The following is a 22851-nucleotide window of genomic DNA, read 5'->3' as shown; positions in this document are numbered from 1 at the left end:
AAATGCATTCAGAAAAAACTCAAGAGAAAAACACAGTGTTATGAATAGCTGTCTCTGAAGAGCAGAAATACAGGAAATTTAACTTTTTTGTTCTTTTCTAGATGTTATACAATGAACACATTACTTCTGTAATCAAGAAGCCAAATTATATTGACATCGGCATAAGAATGATAGAAAAAAAGGAAATGAACGCTATGACCAGAGACAGTGGTGCACACAGGTCCCAGGAGGCAGTAAGATCTGCCCCAACTGGATCTTCAGCAGGGCTTATCTGTTCTCCTTCCCGGGAACATTCTTTCTGAACCCATGTGCAATCCTACCTCTTTAGGGCTCAGCTTTACTAAGTCACCTAGAGAAGCCTTCACTGCCATTGAGACTAAGTTCGTAACCCTCTTACATATTCTCATTATGTTTAACATTTAAAGTAGTTTTTGAATTGAGGTATAATTGAGTTATAACATTAAGTTAGTTTCCAGCATACAGCATAATGATTTGGTAAGTCTGGTTAATATATATCTACCACCATACATAGTTTTTCCTGTGATAAAGACTTTTAATATTTATCTCTTTGCAATTTTCAAATATGCAATACATCGTTATTAACTGGAGTCACCATGCTGCACATGATATCCCCATGACTTGTTTATTTTATAACTGAAGTTTGTGCCTTTTGATTCCCTTCTCCCATTTCATCTACCCTCCCCTTCACCTCCTGACTTTGGCAGCCAATCTGTTCCCTGTGTCTGTGAGCTTGTGGTTTATTTTTTTTTTTAAGATTCTGCATTTAAGTGGAGTTCTACGGCATTTGTCTCTCTCTGACTTGTTTCACTTAGCATAATGCCCTCAAGGTCCATTCAAGTTGTCACAAATGGTAGGATTTCATTCTTTTGATGGCTTAATTCCATTCTGAATATATACCGCGTCTTCTTTATCCATTCATTCATTGATGGGTACCTAGATCTTGGCTATTGTAGATAATGCTGCAGTGATCATGATATAATGGTACCTATATCTTTTTGAATTAGTGTTTTTATGTTCCTTGGATAAATACCCAGAGGGGAAGTTGCGGGATCACATGATAGTTCTACTGTTAATTTTTTGAGAATCCTGCATACTGTTTTCCATAGTGAATGCACCGATTTACATTTCCACCAGCAGTGCTGAAGTGTCCCCTGTTCTCCACATCCCTCACCAACATTTGTTATTTCTTATCTTTTTGATAAATGTTATTCTAAATAATCTGAAATAATCACAAAGTTTTATTGGAAACTTGCTAGTATAGAGAATTTTTTTTCTTGAACCATTTGCGAGTAAGTTACCAACCTGATGCCTCACCACTCCCAAATACTTTAGTGTGTGTTTCCTAAAGAAAAGGTGTAGTCCAGTGTCACGTATATAACCATCAGAATCAAGAAATTAATGGTAATAATAGTACTACCATCTAATATGCAAAGAGTTTCACCCATTGTCCTTTTTTAAAAAATTATTTTTTAGCTGTGCAGGATCTTCATTGCTGTGCGGCCTTTCTCTAGTTGTAACAAGAGAGGGCTGTTGGATAGCTGCACTATGCAGCTTCTCATTGTTGTGGCTTCTCTTGTTGCAGAGCACAGACTCTAGGGCACATGGGCTTCAGTAGTTGTGGCACGTGGGCTTAGCAGTTGTGGCTCCAGGCTCTAGAACACAGGCTCAGTAGTTGTGGCACATGGGCTTAGTCGCTCAATGGCATGTTGGTTCCTGGATCAGGAATAAAACCCATGTCTCCTGCATTGGTAGGCAGATTCTTCACCATTGAGTCACCAGGGAAGCCCCAACTATCCTTTTTATAGCAAATGGTTGTTGTTCAGAATTATGTTACATTTAGTTATCATGTCTCTTTAGTCTCTAATTCTGAAAGAAATCCTTCAGCTTTTTAATTTTTAAAAATTTATTTTTTAACTTTTGTGACTTCAACACTTACGAAGATTTTATACCACTTACTTTGTAGTATATCCCTAAATTTAGATACATTTGAAGTTTCCTCATAAGTAGGTTCAGATTATGCTTGTTTGGTGGGAAGTATACAGAAGAATAATGCTGTATTCTCAATGCATCCTAACATGAAGTGCACAATTTCAATCCGTGTCTTTACTGATGGTGTTCATGATCACTTGGTTAAGGTGGTGTCTGCTAGGCTGCTCCACTGCAAAGTTACTTTATCCTTTAGAATTAATGTTTTGCAAGGTGTTACCTTGAAAATATGTGAATATCTTATTCTTCATTTAACTTTAAATATATTTTTAATAGGTGTATGTATTTTTTAAAAACATGAGTGATCTGTGATGATCTTTTATTTTTTTTGCCATGTGGGCTCTTAGTTCCCTGACCAGGGGTTGAAACTGTTCCCCTTGTACTGGAAACACAGAGTGTTAACCACTGGGCTGCCAGGGAAATCCCTAAATATATTTTTAACTTAATTTGTCCCTATGGGCTCAGGTACCATTTTATTCAGTGATTTTAATCCATTAGTACCATTATTTATTCTGATGTTTAGGTTGTCCCTGAGTGGTCAGTGGGACACCTTGCAAGCTGACTTATCATTGTGCCACATCCCTATCAATACTTGGGCATTTCTATTCTTTCTGGCACAACAGATTTGATCTATCAGACTGTTATTATATTGATACCTTCCCTTCCTCAGTGCTAGAATTAGCCAGTTCTCTAAGGAGCTTGGTTCCTTTTAGAGGAGAATGGTTTCTAGAAGCCAAGGTGTGCTTCAGGTACACTCATTGCTCTTGGAGTATCGTTGCTCCCAGGCACTGTCAGAGGCCAGAGCTTAGGGTATGTATGTATGCATACACACTTACTTGCATCCACATTCATAACTGTACCTCTGTATATTGAAAACCGTGAGTTCACACCAGTACCTTAAATTCTAATCTATCACCACAGGGTTCATTCTAATGTTCTCTCTTTTTTATATTTGTACTTCTCACACAATGGGAGAGCTGGGGCTTCCATATCTTTATTTATTTAAAATCACCCTGTTTGCAAACAGTCTTCTATCTCTTTGGCAACTCTCTTCCCTGCATGGATATCTCTGTAGGTTCTGATACCCTTTGTTGGGCTCCCCGTGTATATGGATGTCCTCCATGCTTTATTCAGCCTCTGACAGCCAACATGAGGCCATTGCTCCTATGAATGTCCCTCTCACCCTGCGAGGGCTCTGACATACCATGTCAGACTCACTCTCCGTATCCGCATCTTGTCCTGCTTTTAAGAGCCATGCTAAGTTGCATCAGTCATGTCCGACTCTGTACGACCCCACAGATGGCAGCCCACCAAGCTCCTCCATCCTTGGGGTTCTCCAGGAAAGAATACTGGAGTGGGTTGCCATTTCCTTCTCCGATTTTAAGAGCCATACTCTGGTCCAAATGCAGTAGTTCAGACTTGTGCACAGAATTCATGGCCACTTGTTATCTTCATAGTTCTATTCTAGAGTTGTAATACATGGATGCATGAAACGATGGAATATTGGAGGATATTGCCTGTGTACAATAATGCATATGGTTCTTAGATTTCTTTTTTAAGAATCTTTTTATTATTCCTGGTTTGGGAAGATCCCCTGGAGAAGGGATATGCTACCTACTCCAATATTCTTGGGCTTTCCTGGTGGCTCAGCTGGTAAAAGAATCCTCCTGGAGTAGGGGAGACCTGGGTTCAATCCCTGGGTTGGGAAGATCCCTTGGAGAATGAAAAGGCTACCCACTCCAGTATTCTGGCCTGGAGAATTCCATGGACTGTATAGTCCATGGGGTCACAAAGAGTTGAACACAACTGAGCGATTTTCACTCACTTTATTAAAGTATTATATGTATATTGAAAAGTGTAAAGATTACAAAGATATGTTTTGAACTATAAAAAAGTGAACATACCCATAAAATCCTCACCTAGGTCAAGAAATAAAATATCAGTATCAGGAGCCTGACTCATGACCTTTCCCTGGCACGCCTTATTAGATACTGTCAATATAACCAACAGAAATAAACTGAACTCTTTAAATTATATGTCTCAATTAGTGACATAATGAAAAAAAATGGAACTTCAGTAAGTTTACACGATTGACTATTTTGAAAAAACTGTATTGGAGAAGTTAATTATAGCTTTTTGGGGGAAGTTTTATCCTTCAGTTTGAGAATTCAGAGCAGTCAGTCACTAGGGGGCAGCCTGTACTGCTTCCACTTTAGAAATAGCTGTATCCTTTTGTTAGTAACTTGAATTATTTTGCACAGAAGGAAGCAAATGTTACCTCAAAGAAAGAAGTATTTCAGTGTTCACAGATAGGAAGAAAATGGACAGTTATTTTATTCTCCTGTAAATCAACTACAAGGACAGATTCCATGGTTAAATCTCTTTTAGCATCTAGGAAACCTATCTTTGCTTTTGTAACCCCAGCAGAGCATCCAAACTTGAATGGGTTCGGAAGGGTTTTTGAGTCTAAACAAGCTTCAGATAATTTATCCATACCTTCCTTTAACCCTTCCTTTTCTGCAGATTTCCCCCAAATACCTTTCTGGATTCAAGTTAAGTCAGAGGAAAAAAAAAAAACACAGCTCAGAATTCTTCTAGCCACTTTCATTTGGTATTGTTTAGCGGTAGTTCCTTTTGGTAGTGCCCTGTGAAAAATATCAGAGGAAGCTTGAGAGAAAAAAGTTGGTCATCCTTGACTCACTTCTTTACCCTTCCTTTCCTCATGCCATTCTAGTTTTGTATATTTCTCTTCTAAGTGGACTGATAAACTTGCATTTCATGCATATTCCTAGAATAGATGAACTCATGTCTGGACAATTTCAAAGTATTTTTATTTCCAGTAACATATCGGTTGTTTCTGTCCTCCTCCCTATCCACCTCCAGCCCTGCCTTATAGTATGGGTTGGCTTCTCATTCTCCATAACTTTTTACTATAATCTAATGTTATTTCTTCCTTTCTATAGATAGAGACATTGGAATCTACCAATATTATGACAAGAAAGAACCATCAGGTAAAGTATCTGTTCTGCTAAACTGATTTTTATAAACTTACTATTCTAAATTATAAAATACTGACTTAAAAACTCGGTTTTTATGCACTTTAAATTCTAGAATTTCGAGAATGTTTACTCCAATTCTTTAGAAAAATGCTAAAGTTAATATCTGTTTTATATAAATAAAGCAGTATTGAGAAAATGCTATAGCAGAACATGAAAATTTTCATTTTACTTCTGATTAAACTGATAACTGGACAGTATGTTCTCATTTTTTTATCACTGTCCCAGTAGAGGGCATTGTTAATGCATGGGTCCCACTGATGCTGGTCTCCCGGATCCTTACCTGATATCTGGAATAGGCATTTCTGAGTGAATGATGAATTTTCTTTATCTGATTAATCCTGTTAATCCCAGAAGTTTCTTGATGGGCCAAAAGGTCTCCCCAGCTAGAGTTACTTCCTGTTTGGTCTCTGTTGAAGTGGAGCTTCTGTGGGCATCCCATGTGCTTAGCTTGGTAGTTAATAGGCTGACTTCATGGTTCTGATGACAGACTGAAGTAGCTTCTGTTCTGGGCTCAGTTGCAGTTCCCTTCCCTATCTGATGAGATTGCAACCTCAGGATATTGGCCCACCCGTTGTGTTGTGTAAGCCTTTTCACTTCAAATTTAGGAAATCTTCCATGAAATGAAAACATCCAAATTATGGCATTTTCCAACTGCCTTTTAAAAAGTTTTGCGTAATTTATTAATCTCAATAATGTGCATATGCACATATAAAATTAAGTATAATAAAAGTAATTTCCACTTTTTAATCTTTTTTCTAACCTCTCATCTGCTGCAAAATCAGCAACAGATCATGGTAACTTAGAAGAAAAGCAGAGGCTGGCAGAATGTAAGTTTACTTTATATATTTTTGGAATTATTATAAAACTGGAATTTTAATATCCCTGAAGATTGTGTCTTAAAACATTATTTTAAGCTGTCTGTACAAATAGGAAATGTTGTCCCTTCCATATTTCTTATAAATTTCTATTGTTTAGGTGCATAAACATATGAGTAAGAATTATACTGTTAGACATTTCTGATTTAGACCATTGAAATCTCTCTCAACTTTTGGTGAGATATGTGCTTATGTAAACAGCATAACCTTATGATATATGCTTATGCATAAGATATATGCTTATGTATTTATTAATGAACTGCATTTATCTTATTTAATATACTTAAACTAAGTGTACCATGGTTCTGTTAACATTTTATGGTCCATATTATACCTAAATTATTATTTTGTTTTAACCATTGTAAGAAAATAAGATTTGTAATTATCAGTATTGACATTTTATTCTCTCTAGTCTTTACTAATTTCAAATATATAAACATGTTATATATGTAATATGGCTACAGTATAATATGGCTAAAATATGACTGTTTTATTTAGGATATAAGCGGGCCTAAATATTGTACTTGTTCTCACTTTAAATGGTCAAGCTAACATTTAGTTTTTAAAAATACTGTATTAGTACCTGTGGCAGAGATTTGGAACTTTTTACATATGCTCTGCACATTGTAAATTATGTTTATAGAAGTCATTAATTTGCTTAAATAAAACAGCATTCTCCTATAAAAATTTTGATGTCTGTATATATTTTATACTACATATATATGCACATAAAACACATGTGCACACATTTAAAACTGTTTAGAAAATTCAGAGATGAATTCATTTTTGTGATGAAATAGGTGTCATATCACTAATGAATTTATTATTTTTTAATTCTTTTAAATAGAACGTTTTAGTTTGTTTTAGGCTATCATTGAGATTTTACTAAATAACATTAACTTTTAAAACAAAGCAAAGGCTTATCATTATTGAATTGTGGTGTAGCTTTTATTTATTTTTTTTCTTTGTTTTTTTTGTGGTGTAGCTTTTAGAATTATTTTATATAGAAAAGAGTCTATATAAAATAAGTTAGTGTCTTATATAAAATAAGTTAGTGTCTAACTTATTAAAATTTAGATTTCCCACAATTTTATCCTTAATGTGTGATGCTTAATTTTAAATTCATTTTCTGTGTATTGTTTTTAAAATTTTATTTCTTTCCTCACTATATTCATTTACTTGTAGGAGTTTTCAGATCTGATAGATTATTTGCAGAGTTTAGAATTTCTTTTGTATTGAGTTTTTAAATTATTTATATGAAAATAAATTTGCTTCTGTGGTAAAGAGTGGGTCATTAACTGTTACGTACTAGGCTCACAAGCTTCAGAAACTTCCCAGGGATTCTCTGAGCATTGTTAGTTGTCATCATAAAATTATGATCATGGAGATTTTGTGGTAAAAATCCTGTTTCTATGCAAAGCCTTTCAAAAGACTGTCATTTGATGATGGAAATGAAGGCTACTTCCTTTCAATTAAGGAGGTGTTTTATTTTAATCTTCCTAAGGCACACTGCTCAGCAGAGTTTCCTTTTTAAATCGTGTTCAGCCAACTGTAGTACATGTTTTGTTTTCCAGCACGAGATTTTCCATGGACGCTCAAAAACAGACGCCCAGAAAAACTTCGAGACTCACTCAAGGAGTTGGAGGTATCTTTCCAAAAGTTTCAAAAATGGCAACGAACAAATCTGTTTTAAAACATCTTTCAACAGCTTTAATTTTCATAAAGGATCAACTCTCCTGGTGATGATAGTGTTGCTTTTGTCCAGTGAGGAGTTCCAAAACAGTTGCATCTTTGTGTGGCATGCTGAGATAGATAGATAGATAGATAGATATTTTTTTTTTTTTTGCTTGCGAATCAGAAGCACTTTAACTAATAACGACAATGTGTATAGCCAACTGCAGTCTCCCTTTTTCTGTTTTCTTCAGGAGCTGATGCAAAACAGTCCGTGTGTGCTGAGCAAATGGAAGAACAAATACGTCTGTCAGGTAAAAAGGCTTGACATGCTTTCGCAGTGTTTAACCAATGGAGCTGAAAGCTATGCAGTAATTGGTATTCTTGTGTTATGATAGGTAATGGACATAAACTTTTCAGGAGCAGGTATTTCATAGTTTGAATTCTAGTCATTCTAGAACTAACATTTGATTGACTCAGGCTGCCTCATTAATGAGCATAGTTGTACTGACACTATAAGCACGAATAACCATCGTTTCAGATGGTATTTTTTGTCATAGATTTAGTCATATTTTTGAATGAAGGTGACACCGTGGGACAAAAAGTTTTTTGACCGCTCTTGTAAGCATTTGTGCACAGCATCCTTATGGAAATTGACAAGCAGACTAGCATTAGACCTAACATAAGACATTTGCTGTTACTTTTTGAATCCTCTAAGCTGCACTGTTTAATATGGTAGCCAGTAGTCACCTGTGGCTATTTAAATGTAAATTTAAACTAATTAAAATTAAAAATTCAGCTCCTCAGTTGCACTACCCACATTTGAAGTGCTCAGTCACTACGTATTATCATGTAGACGGTATAACTACAGAGCATTTCCACCATGTAATGTTCTTTGGGATAGCACTATTAGAGCGTGGACGAGGTGAGGTACATGTTGAGTGGGTCTAGATTCAGGACATAACAATCACTTGTCCATTGATCACAAAATAATGAACAAATGTCTCAGCTGTGTCAATAGGCTTAAAAAATACTATCTGCTGGAAAAATGTTACTTGCTTATGATAAAAAGTCATTAGTCATATTCTACACATACATGTAGTTGAAGTTACATCAGTACTGCTCATAATTATAGCTATTTTATGCAATTAAATATCCTGTATCAACTCAAATTCTTGTTTACAATGTGATTTATATATTTTAGGTCTGACTACTCTTGTTTGAAGTTTAGACCTGTGGCTCTATGCATAAATCTACAACATTGAATTTGTAGTAATTACAAACTTACCTTAATCTACTATTTAAGTGAGTATAGACTCTCATTTTAGTGGACTCTAATGTTTCCTCATTTTTTATTTAAACTAGTCTCCTTTTACTCACAAAAGTGACTTTAGTTACCTCCTCAACCATCACAATTACTACTTTCCAGAGACTGTTTACAAAGCTGAATTAATATTTTAGAACCATAATACTTCTTAAAATAAACTTAGGATATGGTTGAAACGGATGAAATTATTTAAAAATTCATAATTTGTTTTCATAAAAGTTTTAATCAAACTTTAAAACTTGAATACAAAATATGTACCAGAAAGTTGTAAACTTAGTACAACTCAAATTGCACTTCTCAGTGTCGTTACTCACGTTAAAAGCTGGTTCAAAAATCTTTGACTGGAGGGCGAGCCTACCACCCATAGCAAGAGGTGTGTCTCATGGCCTCCACCCTTACCATTGCACAGGTAAGTTGGAACTTGTCAGGCATCTTAAAATATGCAGTGGAGCATCCTAGTAGGCAATACATTTTAAATAGACGGTAATGTATTTTAATTTAATAAGCAGGTTTTTGTGTACATTTGTATGGGAGAATATGAAGAGGGATATCCCTCACCGTTGAATTAATTCAACTCAGAAAATGAATTTGCATGATAGAATATATATAAAATTACTATCGTAATTTACAGCAACCTGATAATACTGATTTCTTAGGCCGTTGTACCAATGAGTCTGCTTTTAACACTTCCAATGGAACTTATGTTTATGTTCTGTCATATTTTGTAATTTCTTTCTATGATTGATACAATATTCTTTAAATAAACCTTTTAATATTAGCACATCTTTGGTGTGATATATTTCAACAAGATAACTTGACCTTTACTCTGCCCACAAGTCCAGGTTAGTCTCCACATTATTAGGGCCTATTTTTTTTTAACTTATTTATTTATTTTAATTGGAGGATAATTACAATATCGTGATGGTTTTTGCCATACATCAGTAGAATCGGCCATAGGTATATATGTGTCCCTTCCACCCTAAACCCCCTCCCACCCACCTCCGCATCCTATCCCTTCAGATTGTCACAGAGCACCAACTTTGGGTGCCCTGCCTCATCCATCAAACTCACACTGGTTATCTGTTTTACATATGATAATGTATATGTTTCAAATTATACCACCCTCTCCTTCTAGGGCCTTTGAAGGACCTCCTAACATTATCCACCCACTTCCTCAGTTTCTGGACAGGACTATTAGCTAGGTCTTCTGAAAATATGTTTGTCTTATTCTTAAAGATCTCTAGTAGGACAGTAAATTAAAAATTTGGTGCTCAAACTAAATTTTCAGAAGGATCCCCTTAACCTTTTGTTAGTTGGAAAATAAGCAAACCATCTCTACAGACTCTCCAGGGGGTCCCCTTTTTTGTGCATTATCCAGTGTGGTGACTCTAAAGATAACATGAGCTTTAATTTTTATGAATAATTTCTCCATGTATTTAACCCTAAAATGGCAGCAGTTGAGCACAACATAATATTCTCTAAAAGAAGTGGGGAAAAGTTCCTCAGTGTCGTGGTGGTAAACATAGCTGGACACCCTTCAGTTTCTGACTGCGGTCACTCCTTAAATCTGCCTGTGGCCACTCCTTTACAATGTAAAGCTTCTAGCTCCACCTGCCCCTTTTGCCCAGGAAAGGGACAACTTTAGGCTGTATAGGGTTTCTCATGGTTATCTTCTTTTCAAGGGATCCTTATTTCTTCAAAAGGTTCAATTGTTCAGGATTTAGCAAGGCATCTACAACAACATAAAGAATTTCAAAGATGCAATCTGAGCCTGGATTTTCCCCTCTGATGAATGTTTTTTTTTTTTAATAGGTTATCATTATTATCAAAGCTAAGTTCATGTTGTTGATTCAGTGACACATAAATTGTACCATTTAAAAACTAATTCCTTCTACTTGTAAATTCAGAACAGTTTATAAATCTAGACTTATACATACGTTCTTTATGAAATTGTCTTTTGAAGTTGGTTTTTCAGACTGTACCTAATCCTAGTTTGAAATGAATAAAAAGTGAGACATAATTTAGAGTTGGAGTTTTACTAGCTATCACATATATTTCTCATTGTTTTTATGGTCTCCTAAAATTATTTTGAGAAAATGCTTAATAATTTCCTGCTTTGAATTTCTTAATCCATTTTCCAAACTATTCTTAGGGAATAATAGTTTCAGCATTAATATACTATTGTACACTGCTGAGGTGAAATTTTTAATTCCTTAAATTGTTCTTTAAGTCACATTCATGTTTTCAGATTACTTCATAAGTAGTTAAAAGCAATATAACCATTAAGATAGATTTAGCTTCATGTATATTGATTTTAGATTAAATTGTTTAAATCATATATATACATTTAACTATAAAAGTATGATATAGTCATCTTTACCCTGATTTCTTTCTATATTTATTTGACATTTCCAGATACAATTTTAAAATTCCAAGAAAAGATAGTTTTCTTTTTAAATTCTCATAATGAATTACTTGACAGGCTATGTAAAAGTAGAAATTATTTTCCAAGCCTATCACAGATGAACTGTGGCCTTATGGAACTCATTTAATCATGACTTCCTCAGTTGTAGAATGTATAGTATCATTACCTGATCTTTCATTTCAACAACTTGTATGAAAACCAATTTTGGTTTTGTCATAATATAATAATTGACAAAGCATGGGTTTAAGTTATAATTATTAGTAATAGCATTTTATTTATTAAAAAACCCATCACACAGTATTTACTGACAGGCACTTTAGTGCCACCATTGTGGGAGGCAATAAAAATGTGTATAAAGTGTGAGCTGAGTTCTCAGCATAATCTAGTCAAGGAAAAGAGATACATAAAATCACTAGGATGCTAGTGAGTGCTGAGTTGTGTGATACTAAGTTAAAAAGATAGTGAGAATTTACATGTTGATGTTTGGTAGAAATCAACACAATACTGTAAAGCAATTATCCTTCAATGAAAAATAAATACTTTTTTAAAAAAGTAAGAATTTAGAGAAAGCACAGAGATTAACCTGATAGTTGGGATGTAGGGTAAAACATGAAAACCAGAGGTGGTTTGTACAAAGGGCAAATGAAATGGGATAATTATTTTCTGAAAACAACAAACTAGGGGGTTTTTGGACTTGAAGATGCTAAGCACAGAGTAAAAGTAAGAGCTCAGGCTGAAAATAACAGAGATTAAGTTAAGAGTCTGTATCTGGAATGGTGAGATCTTCCCCAGCTCCTTCCCTCCTCCAACACTGAGGCCTATATCTCACTGTAACTTAGAGGATCCTTCTCTAACAAAGATTATTACTCCCAGTTCAGTTCAGTTGCTCAGTCATGCGCAACTCTTTGCGACCCCATGGACTGCAGCATGCCAGGCTTCCCTGTCCATCACCAACTCCCGGAGCTTTCTCAAACTCATGTCCATTGAGTCGGTGATGCCATCCAACCATCTCATCTTCTGTCGTCCCCTTCTCCTCCTGACTTCAATCTTTCCCAGCATCAGGGTGTTTTCCAAGGAGTCAGTTCTTTGCATCAGGTGGCCAAAGTATTGGAGTTTCAGCTTCAACATCAGTCCTTTCCACTGAATATTCAGGACTGATTTCCTTTAGGATAGACTGGTTGGATCTCTTTGCAGTCCAAGGGACTCTTAAGAGTCTCCTCCAACACCACAATTCAAAAGCATCAATTCTTTGGCACTCAGCTTTCTTTATAGTCCAACTCTCACATCCATACATGACTACTGGAAAACCATAACTTTGACTAGATGGACCTTTGTGGGCATAGTACTGTCTCTGCTTTTTAATATGCTGTCTAGGTTGGTCATAACCTTGCTTCAAAGGAGCGAATGTCTTTTAATTTCATGGCTGCAGTCACAGTCTGCAGTCATTTTGGAGCCCCCCAAAATAAAGTCTGTCACTGTTTCCATTGTTTCCCCATCTATTTCCCATGAAGTAATGGGACCAGATGCCATGATCTTAGTTTTCTAAATGTTGAGTTTTAAGCCAAGTTTTTCACTCTCCTTTTTTACCCTCATTAAGAGGCTTTTAGTTCCTCTTTACTTTCTGTCATTTGAGTGGAATCATCTATATATCTGAGGTTGTTGATGTTTCTCCTGGCAATCTTGATTCCAGCTTGTGATTCATCCAGCCCAGCCTTTCGCATGATGTACTCCAAATATAAGTTAAATAAACAGGGTGACAGTGTACAGCCTTTTTGTACTTCTTTCCCAATTTTGAACCAGTCAGTTGTTCCATTATGGTTCTATAGACAGAACTCAATTCAGGGAATTAAAGTTAATTCCCACAGAGAAATAAGAGAGGTTCTTGAATTTTTTTTTTCTTTTTTTTTTTGGCTTAAACAACAGACATTTATTTCTGACAGTTCTGGAGACAGAGAAGTCCAAGATCAAGGTGCTGGCAGATTCAGGTACTGGTGAGAATCTGCTTATTGGATTTTAGACAGAGACACACCTTCTATCCTGTCCTCATGTGACCTCTCCCTAAGCACTTATCTTTTTTTTTTTTTTTTTTTTAAACCTCAAACACTGTATTAGTTTTGCCAAACATCAAAACGAATCCGCCACAGGTATACATGTGCTTTTGAAACAAGAATTGGTTGCTATTTGAAAAATGAATACTCAAGGAAAAGGAAAGGAGCTGTTGCAAATGAAAAATATAACAGCATAAATAGAAAAACTAATAGAAGAATTCAAAGATAAAATTATTAGTAAAATATCCCTATAATGCAGAACAGAGTGGCAAAAGAACATAGTAGTGAACAGTCTCTCTCTCTCTCTCTAAGTCACTTCAGCCGTGTCCGACTCTGTGCGACCCCATAGATGGCAGCTCACCAGGCTCCGCCATCCCTGGGAATTTCCAGGCAAAAACACTGGAGCAGGTTGCCATTTCCTTCTCCAATGCATGAAAGTGAAAAGTGAAAGGGAAGTCGCTCAGTCGTGTCCGACTCTTAGCGAGTCCATGGACTGCACCTACCAGGCTCCTCCGTCCATGGGATTTTCCAGGCAAGAGTACTGGAGTGGGCCGCCATTGCCTTCTCCTAGTGAACAGTAGGCAATATAAAATAGAAAAATTAGAGTAGCAGGTCAGAAGGTCCAATATCCTACTCATGATAGAAAATAGAAGGGAAGAAACAAACAAAAAAAGTGATAGAAGAAAATTTCCCAGAACTGGAGGATGTTTGTTTCCAGTTTGAAAGGACCCAGTGGTTGAAAAAGATTAATATCAAGGTATATTTCGTGAATTTTAGAAAACCAAAATTAAAGAGAAGATCCAAAAAGTTTTCACAGTAAAAAGAGTAAAACAAAGTACATACAAAAGAATGGGAATCAGACATGACTTCTCAATAGCAACACAAGGAGTTAGAAGACTGTGGAATCAAAATTCTGAAGTAAAGTGATCTTTAGCCTAGATTTCTATTTCTAGAATTCCAAATTGGCATTCAAGCAAGGACATTTTCAGGCTAGCTAGCGCTCAAAAAATCTTGCCTACCTGCTGTGCATTTTTTTCTCAGGAAGTTATTGGAAGATATGCTTCTCTAAAGCAACAGAATGAACCAAGAAACAAGATTCTTAGGATCCAGGAAATAGAGAAACTTACACAGGAGAGAAGTGAAGAGAAATCTTAGGACGACGGTGCCTTAGGCCCAGAGAGCAGCTGGTTCAAATTAGGGCAGGATACAGAAGGTTCTCATAGCAATGTTGGAGGGAGGGAAGAAAAGGAACTGATAGATCTGATATCTGATGTGATCTAGGAGAATTAATAATAATAACATTTAATAAGAGATAAAATATATAGGATAATTAAGTATTACTGATAAAAATCAGTAAGTAATGATTAATGCAAGAAATAACATGTGGAAGACATTGCTAGCTGCTTGTCCAATATCCATTTGTCTTATGAACCGACCCTTTTGTTCAGAGTGGCAAAATGACCAACTTAAAGTACTTAGCTTCCCTGTTGCTTCTGAAACTAGAGGTGGCCCTAGGAGGCACTTTTGGCCAGAGTAAGCAGAGGTCGCTCGTAGGATTTACAAGAAAGCTTTCTTTTTTAAAAGTAACATTTCTGTGCAGTGTTTTAAAATCAGAATTAATGCTCCCCCTAAAGACTTATAATGAGCAAAATATTAGAATTTTAAAGAAAGATTGCACGTTTTACCGACTTTTTCTGTTGCCTGGGACTTCCAGGCTCCACAGAGCACTGCCATACACTGCCTCCTATGAGGGCAGAGTTCTATATTCAAATTAGAGGTATCATTTTCCACAGACCACTGCCTCATCCAAAAATATATCTTCAACAGGCTGAGACATTTGAAATTCCTCTGCTGCTCATTTTCGATGTGAGAAGTTCTCACGTGTGCTATGGAACATACTCAGAAGCTAGTCTTTAAGATGTTAACAATAAAATGTCCACCCACTGGCCCACTAACAGCTTACAGAAAAGCAAAATATTGTACAAATATTGCATTCTTTAATGTATTTTTACATATAAAATACATGTACTTACTATACGTATGTATTATGCTAGACTCAACAGGGATGTGCCTTTTCAACTTTTGCTCTTCGAGTCTGGATCTGAAATATGCCTGAAGGGGTCTGCTTTTTGACCATTCTTTCAGTCAAGGCATATATATATTTAGTGCCTACTGTATGCCAGATAGAATTCTCATTGCTGGGGATGCCAGTGAATAATGAAACAGATGAAAATGACCATTATTCCTATTCCCCTGTAGCTTAAGTTGTAATAGGGCAGACAATCAAGAAAAGATAGAAAAGTAACATTTTGAGTATATAATTCAGTTACTCAGTTGTGTCCAACTCTTTGTGACCCCATGAACCGCAGCATGCCAGGCCTCCCTGTCCATCACCAACTCCTGGAGTTTACCCAAACCTATGTCCATCGAGTCGGTGATGTCATCCAACCGTCTCATCCTCTGTCGTCCCTTTCTCCTCCTGCCCTCAATCTTTCCCAGCATCAGGGTCTTTTCAAATTAGTCAGCTCTTCGCATCAGGTGGCCAAAATATTAGAGTTTCAGCTTCAACATCAGTCTTTCCAATGAACACCCAGGACTGATCTCCTTTAGGATGGACTGGTTGGATCTCCTTCCAGTCCAAGGGACTCTCAAGAGTCTTCTCCAACACCACAATTCAAAAGCATCAATTCTTTGGCTCTCAGTTTTCTATATAGTCCAACTCTCACATCCATACATAACCACTGGAAAAACCATAGCCTTGACTAGACGGACCTTTGTTGCCAAAGTAATTGTCTCTGTTTTTTAATATGCTGTCTAGGTTGGTCATAACTTTCCTTCCAAGGAGTAAGCGTCTTTTAATTTCATGGCTGCAGTCACTATCTGCAGTGATTTTGGAGCCCAGAAAAATAAAATCAGCCACTGTTTCCACTGTCTCTCCATCTATTTGCCATGAAGTGATGGGACTGGATGCCATGATCTTAGTTTTCTGAATGTTGAGCTTTAAGCTAACTTTTTCACTCTCCTCTTTCACTTTCATCAAGAGGCTCTTTAGTTCTTCTTCACTTTCTGCCATAAGGGTGGTGTCATCTACATATCTGAGGTTATTAATATTTCTCCCTGCAATCTTGATTCCAGCTTGTGCTTCCTCCAGCCCAGCATTTCTCATGATGTACTCTGCATAGAAGTTAAATAATCAGGGTGACAATATACAGCCTTGACGTCCTCCTTTTCCTATTTGGAACCAGTCTGTTGTTCCATGTCCAGTTTTAACTTGCTTCCTGACCTACATACAGGTTTCTCAAGAGGCAGGTCAGGTGGTCTGGTATTCCCATCTGTTTCAGAATTTTCCACAGTTTATTGTGATCCACACAGTCAAAGGCTTTGGCATAGTCAATAAAGCAGAAATAGATGTTTTTCTGGAACTCTCTTGCTTTTTCAATGATCAGTGGATGTTGACAATTTGATCTCTGGTTCCTCTGCCTTTTCTAAAATCAGCTTGAACATCTGGAAGTTCACGGTTCATGTATTGCTGAAGCCTGGCTTGGAGAATTTTAAGTATATAAGAAAATAATAAAAACTGTTAGAGAAAAAGAAAGCAAGAAAAATAGGAAGTATGTGTGGGAGATGGTAGGGCAGGATGGGCCTGATATATGGTGACCAAGAAAGATACCACGTGATTAAGACAAAGGAGCAAGCCACAGAAGGTATCTGGAGAAGAGGATTCCGGAGGCGCTGAGATGGGAATATATGTGGCATGTTTTGAAGAACAGCAAAGAGTCAATGTGACTGGAGCAGGATGAGCAAAGAGAAGAGTAGTAGGAATTGAGTTTGGAGAGGAAATGAGACTGTAGTTACATAGGGCTTTCCAGGCCTTTGAAAGAACTTGGCTTTTACTCTTAAGTGTGATGAGAAAGTCTTGAGGGGTTTTGAGCACAGAAGGAACTCGATCTGATATACTTTTTAACTGGGTAACTGGCCCTTTTGATGGGAACAAATTGAAGGAAGCAAAGGACAAATCAGGGCCATCAATTAGAAGGCTGTTGCCATAGTCCAGGTGAGACATAACAGTGGTTTTGACTGGGTGGAGCAGTTAAGTGGTAAGAACTGGCCAGATTCTGCTGATGGTCAAATGTGGAGAATAAAAATTCCTGAGCAATTAGAAGAATGGACATTTACTAAGTTGGTGAAGATTGAGAAGAGGCATTATTCAGGGGAATATCAAGAGTTCAGTTTTGGACATCTGTGTTTGAAATGTCTTTTAGATATTCAAGTAGAGAAGACAATTGGGTATACGAATCTGTAGTTTAGAGAAATGCTTGGGCTGGCGATAGAAATTTGGGAGACAGCAGTGCACTGATGTATAGAATAGTCTTATGGACTCTGTGAGAGAGGGAGAGGGTGGGAAGATTTGGGAGAATGGCATTGAAACATGTAAAATATCATGTATGAAACGAGTTGCCAGTCCAGGTTCGATGCACGATACTGGATGCTTGGGGCTGGTGCACTGGGACGACTCAGAGGGATGGAATGGGGAGGGAGGAGGGAGGAGGGTTCAGGATGGGGAACACATGTATACCTGTGGCGGATTCATTTTGATATTTGGCAAAACTAATACAATTATGTAAAGTTTAAAAATAAAATTAAAAAAAAAAGAAAAAAAAAAATAAAGCCAGGAATTCAGTGAAGAATGCCAGGGAGTGAATGTAGACAAAACAAGAGGAGGCAGAAGAGCTGAGTTCTGGGGTCTTCCAGCTTTGGGGATTGGAGAGAGAGAGAGAAAAAAGGAGAGATGGAGAAAGGAGACTAATAAGGAGTAGCCAAAGAGGTGGAGCACCTGAGGGGAATGTTGTGTCCTGGAAATGAGATTTCTGGAAGAAAGCTTTTGAGGTATGTAACATACCAGTAACAGGTTGGCTGAGATGACCATTAGAAGGAGCAGGGAGGTCATTGGTGACCTAGATAACAGCAGGTTCAGTAGATGGTATGGGTGGAAGCCTGACTGGAATGTATTTAAGGAAAATGGGAGGATAGAAATTAGGGGTTTATAACATTAGAAAAGATAATTTTATAAAGGAAAATGGAGAAATAGGACAGCACTTGTGAGAGAGTTGGGGTTAAGAGAGGTTTTTGCTTTGGGTAGTATACTCATTTTCACTATATTGATTCTTCCAATCCATGAACATGGTATATTTCTCCATCTGTTAGTGTCCTCTTTGATTTCTTTCACCAGTGTTTTATAGTTTTCTATATATAGGTCTTTAGTTTCTTTAGGTAGATATATTCCTAAGTATTTTATTCTTTCCGTTGCAATGGTGAATGGAATTGTTTCCTTAATTTCCTTTTCTGTTTTTTCATTATTAGTGTATAGGAATGCAAGGGATTTCTGTGTGTTGATTTTATATCCTGCAACTTTACTATAGTCATTGATTAGTTCTAGTAATTTTCTGGTGGAGTCTTTAGGGTTTTCTATGTAGAGGATCATGTCATCTGCAAATAGTGAGAGCTTTACTTCTTCTTTTCCAATTTGGATTCCTTTTATTTCTTTTTCTGCTCTGATTGCTGTGGCCAAAACTTCCAAAACTATGTTGAATAGTAATGGTGAAAGTGGGCACCCTTGTCTTGTTCCTGACTTTAGAGGAAATGCTTTCAGTTTTTCACCATTGAGGATAATGTTTGCTGTGGGTTTGTCATATATAGCTTTTATTATGTTGAGGTATGTTCCTTCTATTCCTGCTTTCTGGAGAGTTTTGATCATAAATGGATGTTGAATTTTGTCAAAGGCTTTCTCTGCATCTATTGAGATAATCATATGGTTTTTATTTTTCAATTTGTTAATGTGGTGTATTACATTGATTGATTTGCGGATATTGAAGAATCCTTGCATCCCTGGGATAAAGCCCACTTGGTCATGGTGTATGATCTTTTAATGTGTTGTTGGATTCTGATTGCTAGAATTTTGTAAAGGATTTTTGCATCTATGTTCATCAGTGATATTGGCCTGTAGTTTTCTTTTTTTGTGGGATCTTTGTCAGGTTTTGGTATTAGGGTGATGGTGGCCTCATAGAATGAGTTTGGAAGTTTACCATCCTCTGCAATTTTCTGGAAGAGTTTGAGCAGGATAGGTGTTAGCTCTTCTCTAAATTTTTGGTAGAATTCAGCTGTGAAGCCGTCTGGACCTGGGCTTTTGTTTGCTGGAAGATTTTTGATTACAGTTTCAATTTCCGTGCTTGTGATGGGTCTGTTAAGATTTTCTATTTCTTCCTGGTCGAGTTTTGGAAAGTTGTACTTTTCTAAGAATTTGTCCATTTCTTCCACGTTGTCCATTTTATTGGCATATAATTGTTGATAGTAGTCTCTTATGATCCTTTGTATTTCTGTGTTGTCTGTTGTGATCTCTCCATTTTCATTTCTAATTTTATTGATTTGATTTTTCTCCCTTTGTTTCTTGATGAGTCTGGCTAACGGTTTGTCAATTTTATCTATCCTTTCAAAAAACCAGCTTTTGGTTTTGTTGATTTTTGCTATGATCTTTTTTGTTTCTTTTGCATTTATTTCTGCTCTAAGTTTTAAGATTTCTTTCCTTCTACTAACCCTGGGGTTCTTCATTTCTTCCTTTTCTAGTTGATAGGTGTAGAGTTAGGTTATTTATTTGACTTTTTTCTTGTTTCTTGAGGTGTGCCTGTATTGCTATGAACTTTCCCCTTAGGACTGCTTTTACCGTGTCCCACAGGTTTTGGGTTGTTGTGTTTTCATTTTCATTTGTTTCTATGAAAATTTTGATTTCTTTTTTGATTTCTTCTGTGATTTGTTGGTTATTCAGCAGTGTGTTGTTCAGCCTCCATATGTTGGAATTTTTAATCGTTTTTCTCCTGTAATTGAGATCTAATCTTACTGCATTGTGGTCAGAAAAGATGCTTGGAATGATTTCTATTTTTTTGAATTTACCAAGGCTAGCTTTATGGCCCAGGATGTGATCTATCCTGGAGAAGGTTCCATGTGCGCTTGAGAAGAAGGTGAAATTCATTGTTTTGGGATGAAATGTCCTATAGATATCAATTAGGTCTAACTGGTCTATTGTATCGTTTAAAGTTTGTGTTTCCTTGTTAATTTTCTGTTTAGTTGATCTATCCATAGGTGTGAGTGGGGTATTAAAGTCTCCCACTATTATTGTGTTATTGTTAATTTCTCCTTTCATACTTGTTAGCATTTGTCTTATATACTGCGGTGCTCCCGTGTTGGGTGCATATATATTTATAATTGTTATATCTTCTTCTTGGATTGATCCTTTGATCATTATGTAGTGACCTTCTTTGTCTCTTTTCACAGCCTTTGTTTTAAAGTCTATTTTATCTGATATGAGTATTGCTACTCCTGCTTTCTTTTGGTCCCTATTTGCATGGAAAATCTTTTTCCAGCCCTTCACTTTCAGTCTGTATGTGTCCCCTGTTTTGAGGTGGGTCTCTTGTAGACAACATATGTAGGGGTCTTGTTTTTGTATCCATTCAGCCAGTCTTTGTCTTTTGGTTGGGGCATTCAACCCATTTACGTTTAAGGTAATTACTGATAAGTATGATCCCGTTGCCATTTACTTTATTGTTTTGGGTTCGAATTTATACACCGTTTTTGTATTTCCTGTCTAGAGAATATCCTTTAGTATTTGTTGGAGAGCTGGTTTGGTGGTGCAGAATTCTCTCAGCTTTTGCTTGTCTGTAAAGCTTTTGATTTCTCCTTCATACATGAATGAGATCCTTGCTGGGTACAATAATCTGGGCTGTAGGTTATTTTCTTTCATCATTTTAAGTATGTCTTGCCATTCCCTCCTGCCTTGAAGAGTTTCTATTGAAAGATCAGCTGTTATCCTTATGGGAATTCCCTTGTGTGTTATTTGTTGTTTTTCCCTTGCTGCTTTTAATATTTGTTCTTTGTGTTTGATCTTTGTTAATTTGATTACTATGTGTCTTGGGGTGTTTCGCCTTGGGTTTATCCTGTTTGGGACTCTCTGGGTTTCTTGGACTTGGGTGATTATTTCCTTCCCCATTTTAGGGAAGTTTTCAACTATCATCTCCTCAAGTATTTTCTCATGGTCTTTCTTTTTGTCTTCTTCTTCTGGGACCCCTATGATTCGAATGTTGTAGCGTTTAATATTGTCCTGGAGGTCTCTGAGATTGTTCTCATTTCTTTTAATTCGTTTTTCTTTTATCCTCTCTGATTCATTTATTTCTACCATTCTATCTTCTAATTCACTAATCCTATCTTCTGCCTCTGTTATTCTACTATTTGTTGCCTCCAGAGTGTTTTTAATTTCACTTATTGCATTATTCATTATCTATTGACTCTTTTTTATTTCTTCTAAGTCCTTGTTAAACCTTTCTTGCATCTTCTCAATCCTTGCCTCCAGGCTATTTATCTGTGATTCCATTTTAATTTCAAGATTTTGGATCAATTTCACTATCATTATTTGGAATTCTTTATCAGGTAGATTCCCTATCTCTTCCTCTTTGGTTTGGTTTGGTCGGCATTTATCCTGTTCCTTTATCTTCTGGGTATTCCTCTGTCTCTTCATCTTGTTTAAATTGCTGAGTTTGGGGTGTCCTTTCTGTATTCTGGCAGTTTGTGGAGTTCTCTTTATTGTGGCGTTTCCTCGCTGTGTGTGGGTTTGTACAGGTGGCTTGTCAAGGTTTCCTGGTTAGGGAAGCTTGTGTCAATGTTCTGGTGGATGGAGCTGTATTTCTTCTCTCTGGATTCAATGCAATCCCTATCAAGCTACCAACAGTATTCTTCACAGAGCTAGAACAAATAATTTCACAATTTGTATGGAAATACAAAAAACCTTGAATAGCCAAAGCGATCTTGAGAAAGAATGGAACTGGAGGAATCAACCTACCTGACTTCAGGCTCTACTACAAAGCCACAGTTATCAAGACAGTATGGTACTGGCACAAAGACAGAAATATAGATCAATGGAACAAAATAGAAAGCCCAGAGATAAATCCACGCACATATGGACACCTTATCTTTGACAAAGGAGGCAAGAATATACAATGGATTAAAGACAATCTCTTTAACAAGTGGTGCTGGGAAATCTGGTCAACCACTTGTAAAAGAATGAAACTAGAACACTTTCTAACACCATACACAAAAATAAACTCAAAATGGATTAGAGACCTAAACGTAAGACCAGAAACTATAAAACTCCTAGAGGAGAACATAGGCAAAACACTCTCTGACATACATCACAGCAGGATCTTCTATGACCCACCTCCCAGAATATTGGAAATAAAAGCAAAAATAAACAAATGGGACCTAATTAACCTTAAAAGCTTCTGCACATCAAAGGAAACTATTAGCAAGGTGAAAAGACAGCCTTCAGAATGGAGAAGATAAAAGCAAATGAAGCAACTGACAAACAACTAATCTCGAGAATATACAAGCAACTCCT

General features: G+C 36.6%; 1 protein-coding gene across 1 annotated transcript in view; it reads left to right on the top strand.

The window, feature by feature from the left end:
• WDPCP (WD repeat containing planar cell polarity effector) overlaps positions 1 to 22851 on the top strand; it is a 282688-nt gene that overhangs the window by 101814 nt on the left and 158023 nt on the right. The window contains exons 4-7 of the mRNA XM_055541743.1: positions 4971 to 5018; positions 5849 to 5893; positions 7516 to 7586; positions 7867 to 7926. Coding sequence (XP_055397718.1) covers positions 4971 to 5018; positions 5849 to 5893; positions 7516 to 7586; positions 7867 to 7926 — 224 coding nt within the window. The remainder of the gene's footprint in view (positions 1 to 4970; positions 5019 to 5848; positions 5894 to 7515; positions 7587 to 7866; positions 7927 to 22851) is intronic.

This window comes from Bubalus kerabau, chromosome 11 (assembly GCF_029407905.1).
Source record: "Bubalus kerabau isolate K-KA32 ecotype Philippines breed swamp buffalo chromosome 11, PCC_UOA_SB_1v2, whole genome shotgun sequence".
Lineage (NCBI taxonomy): Eukaryota > Metazoa > Chordata > Mammalia > Artiodactyla > Bovidae > Bubalus > Bubalus kerabau.
Note: the sequence above shows the minus strand (reverse complement) of the source record. Positions and strands in the feature narration are given on the sequence as shown.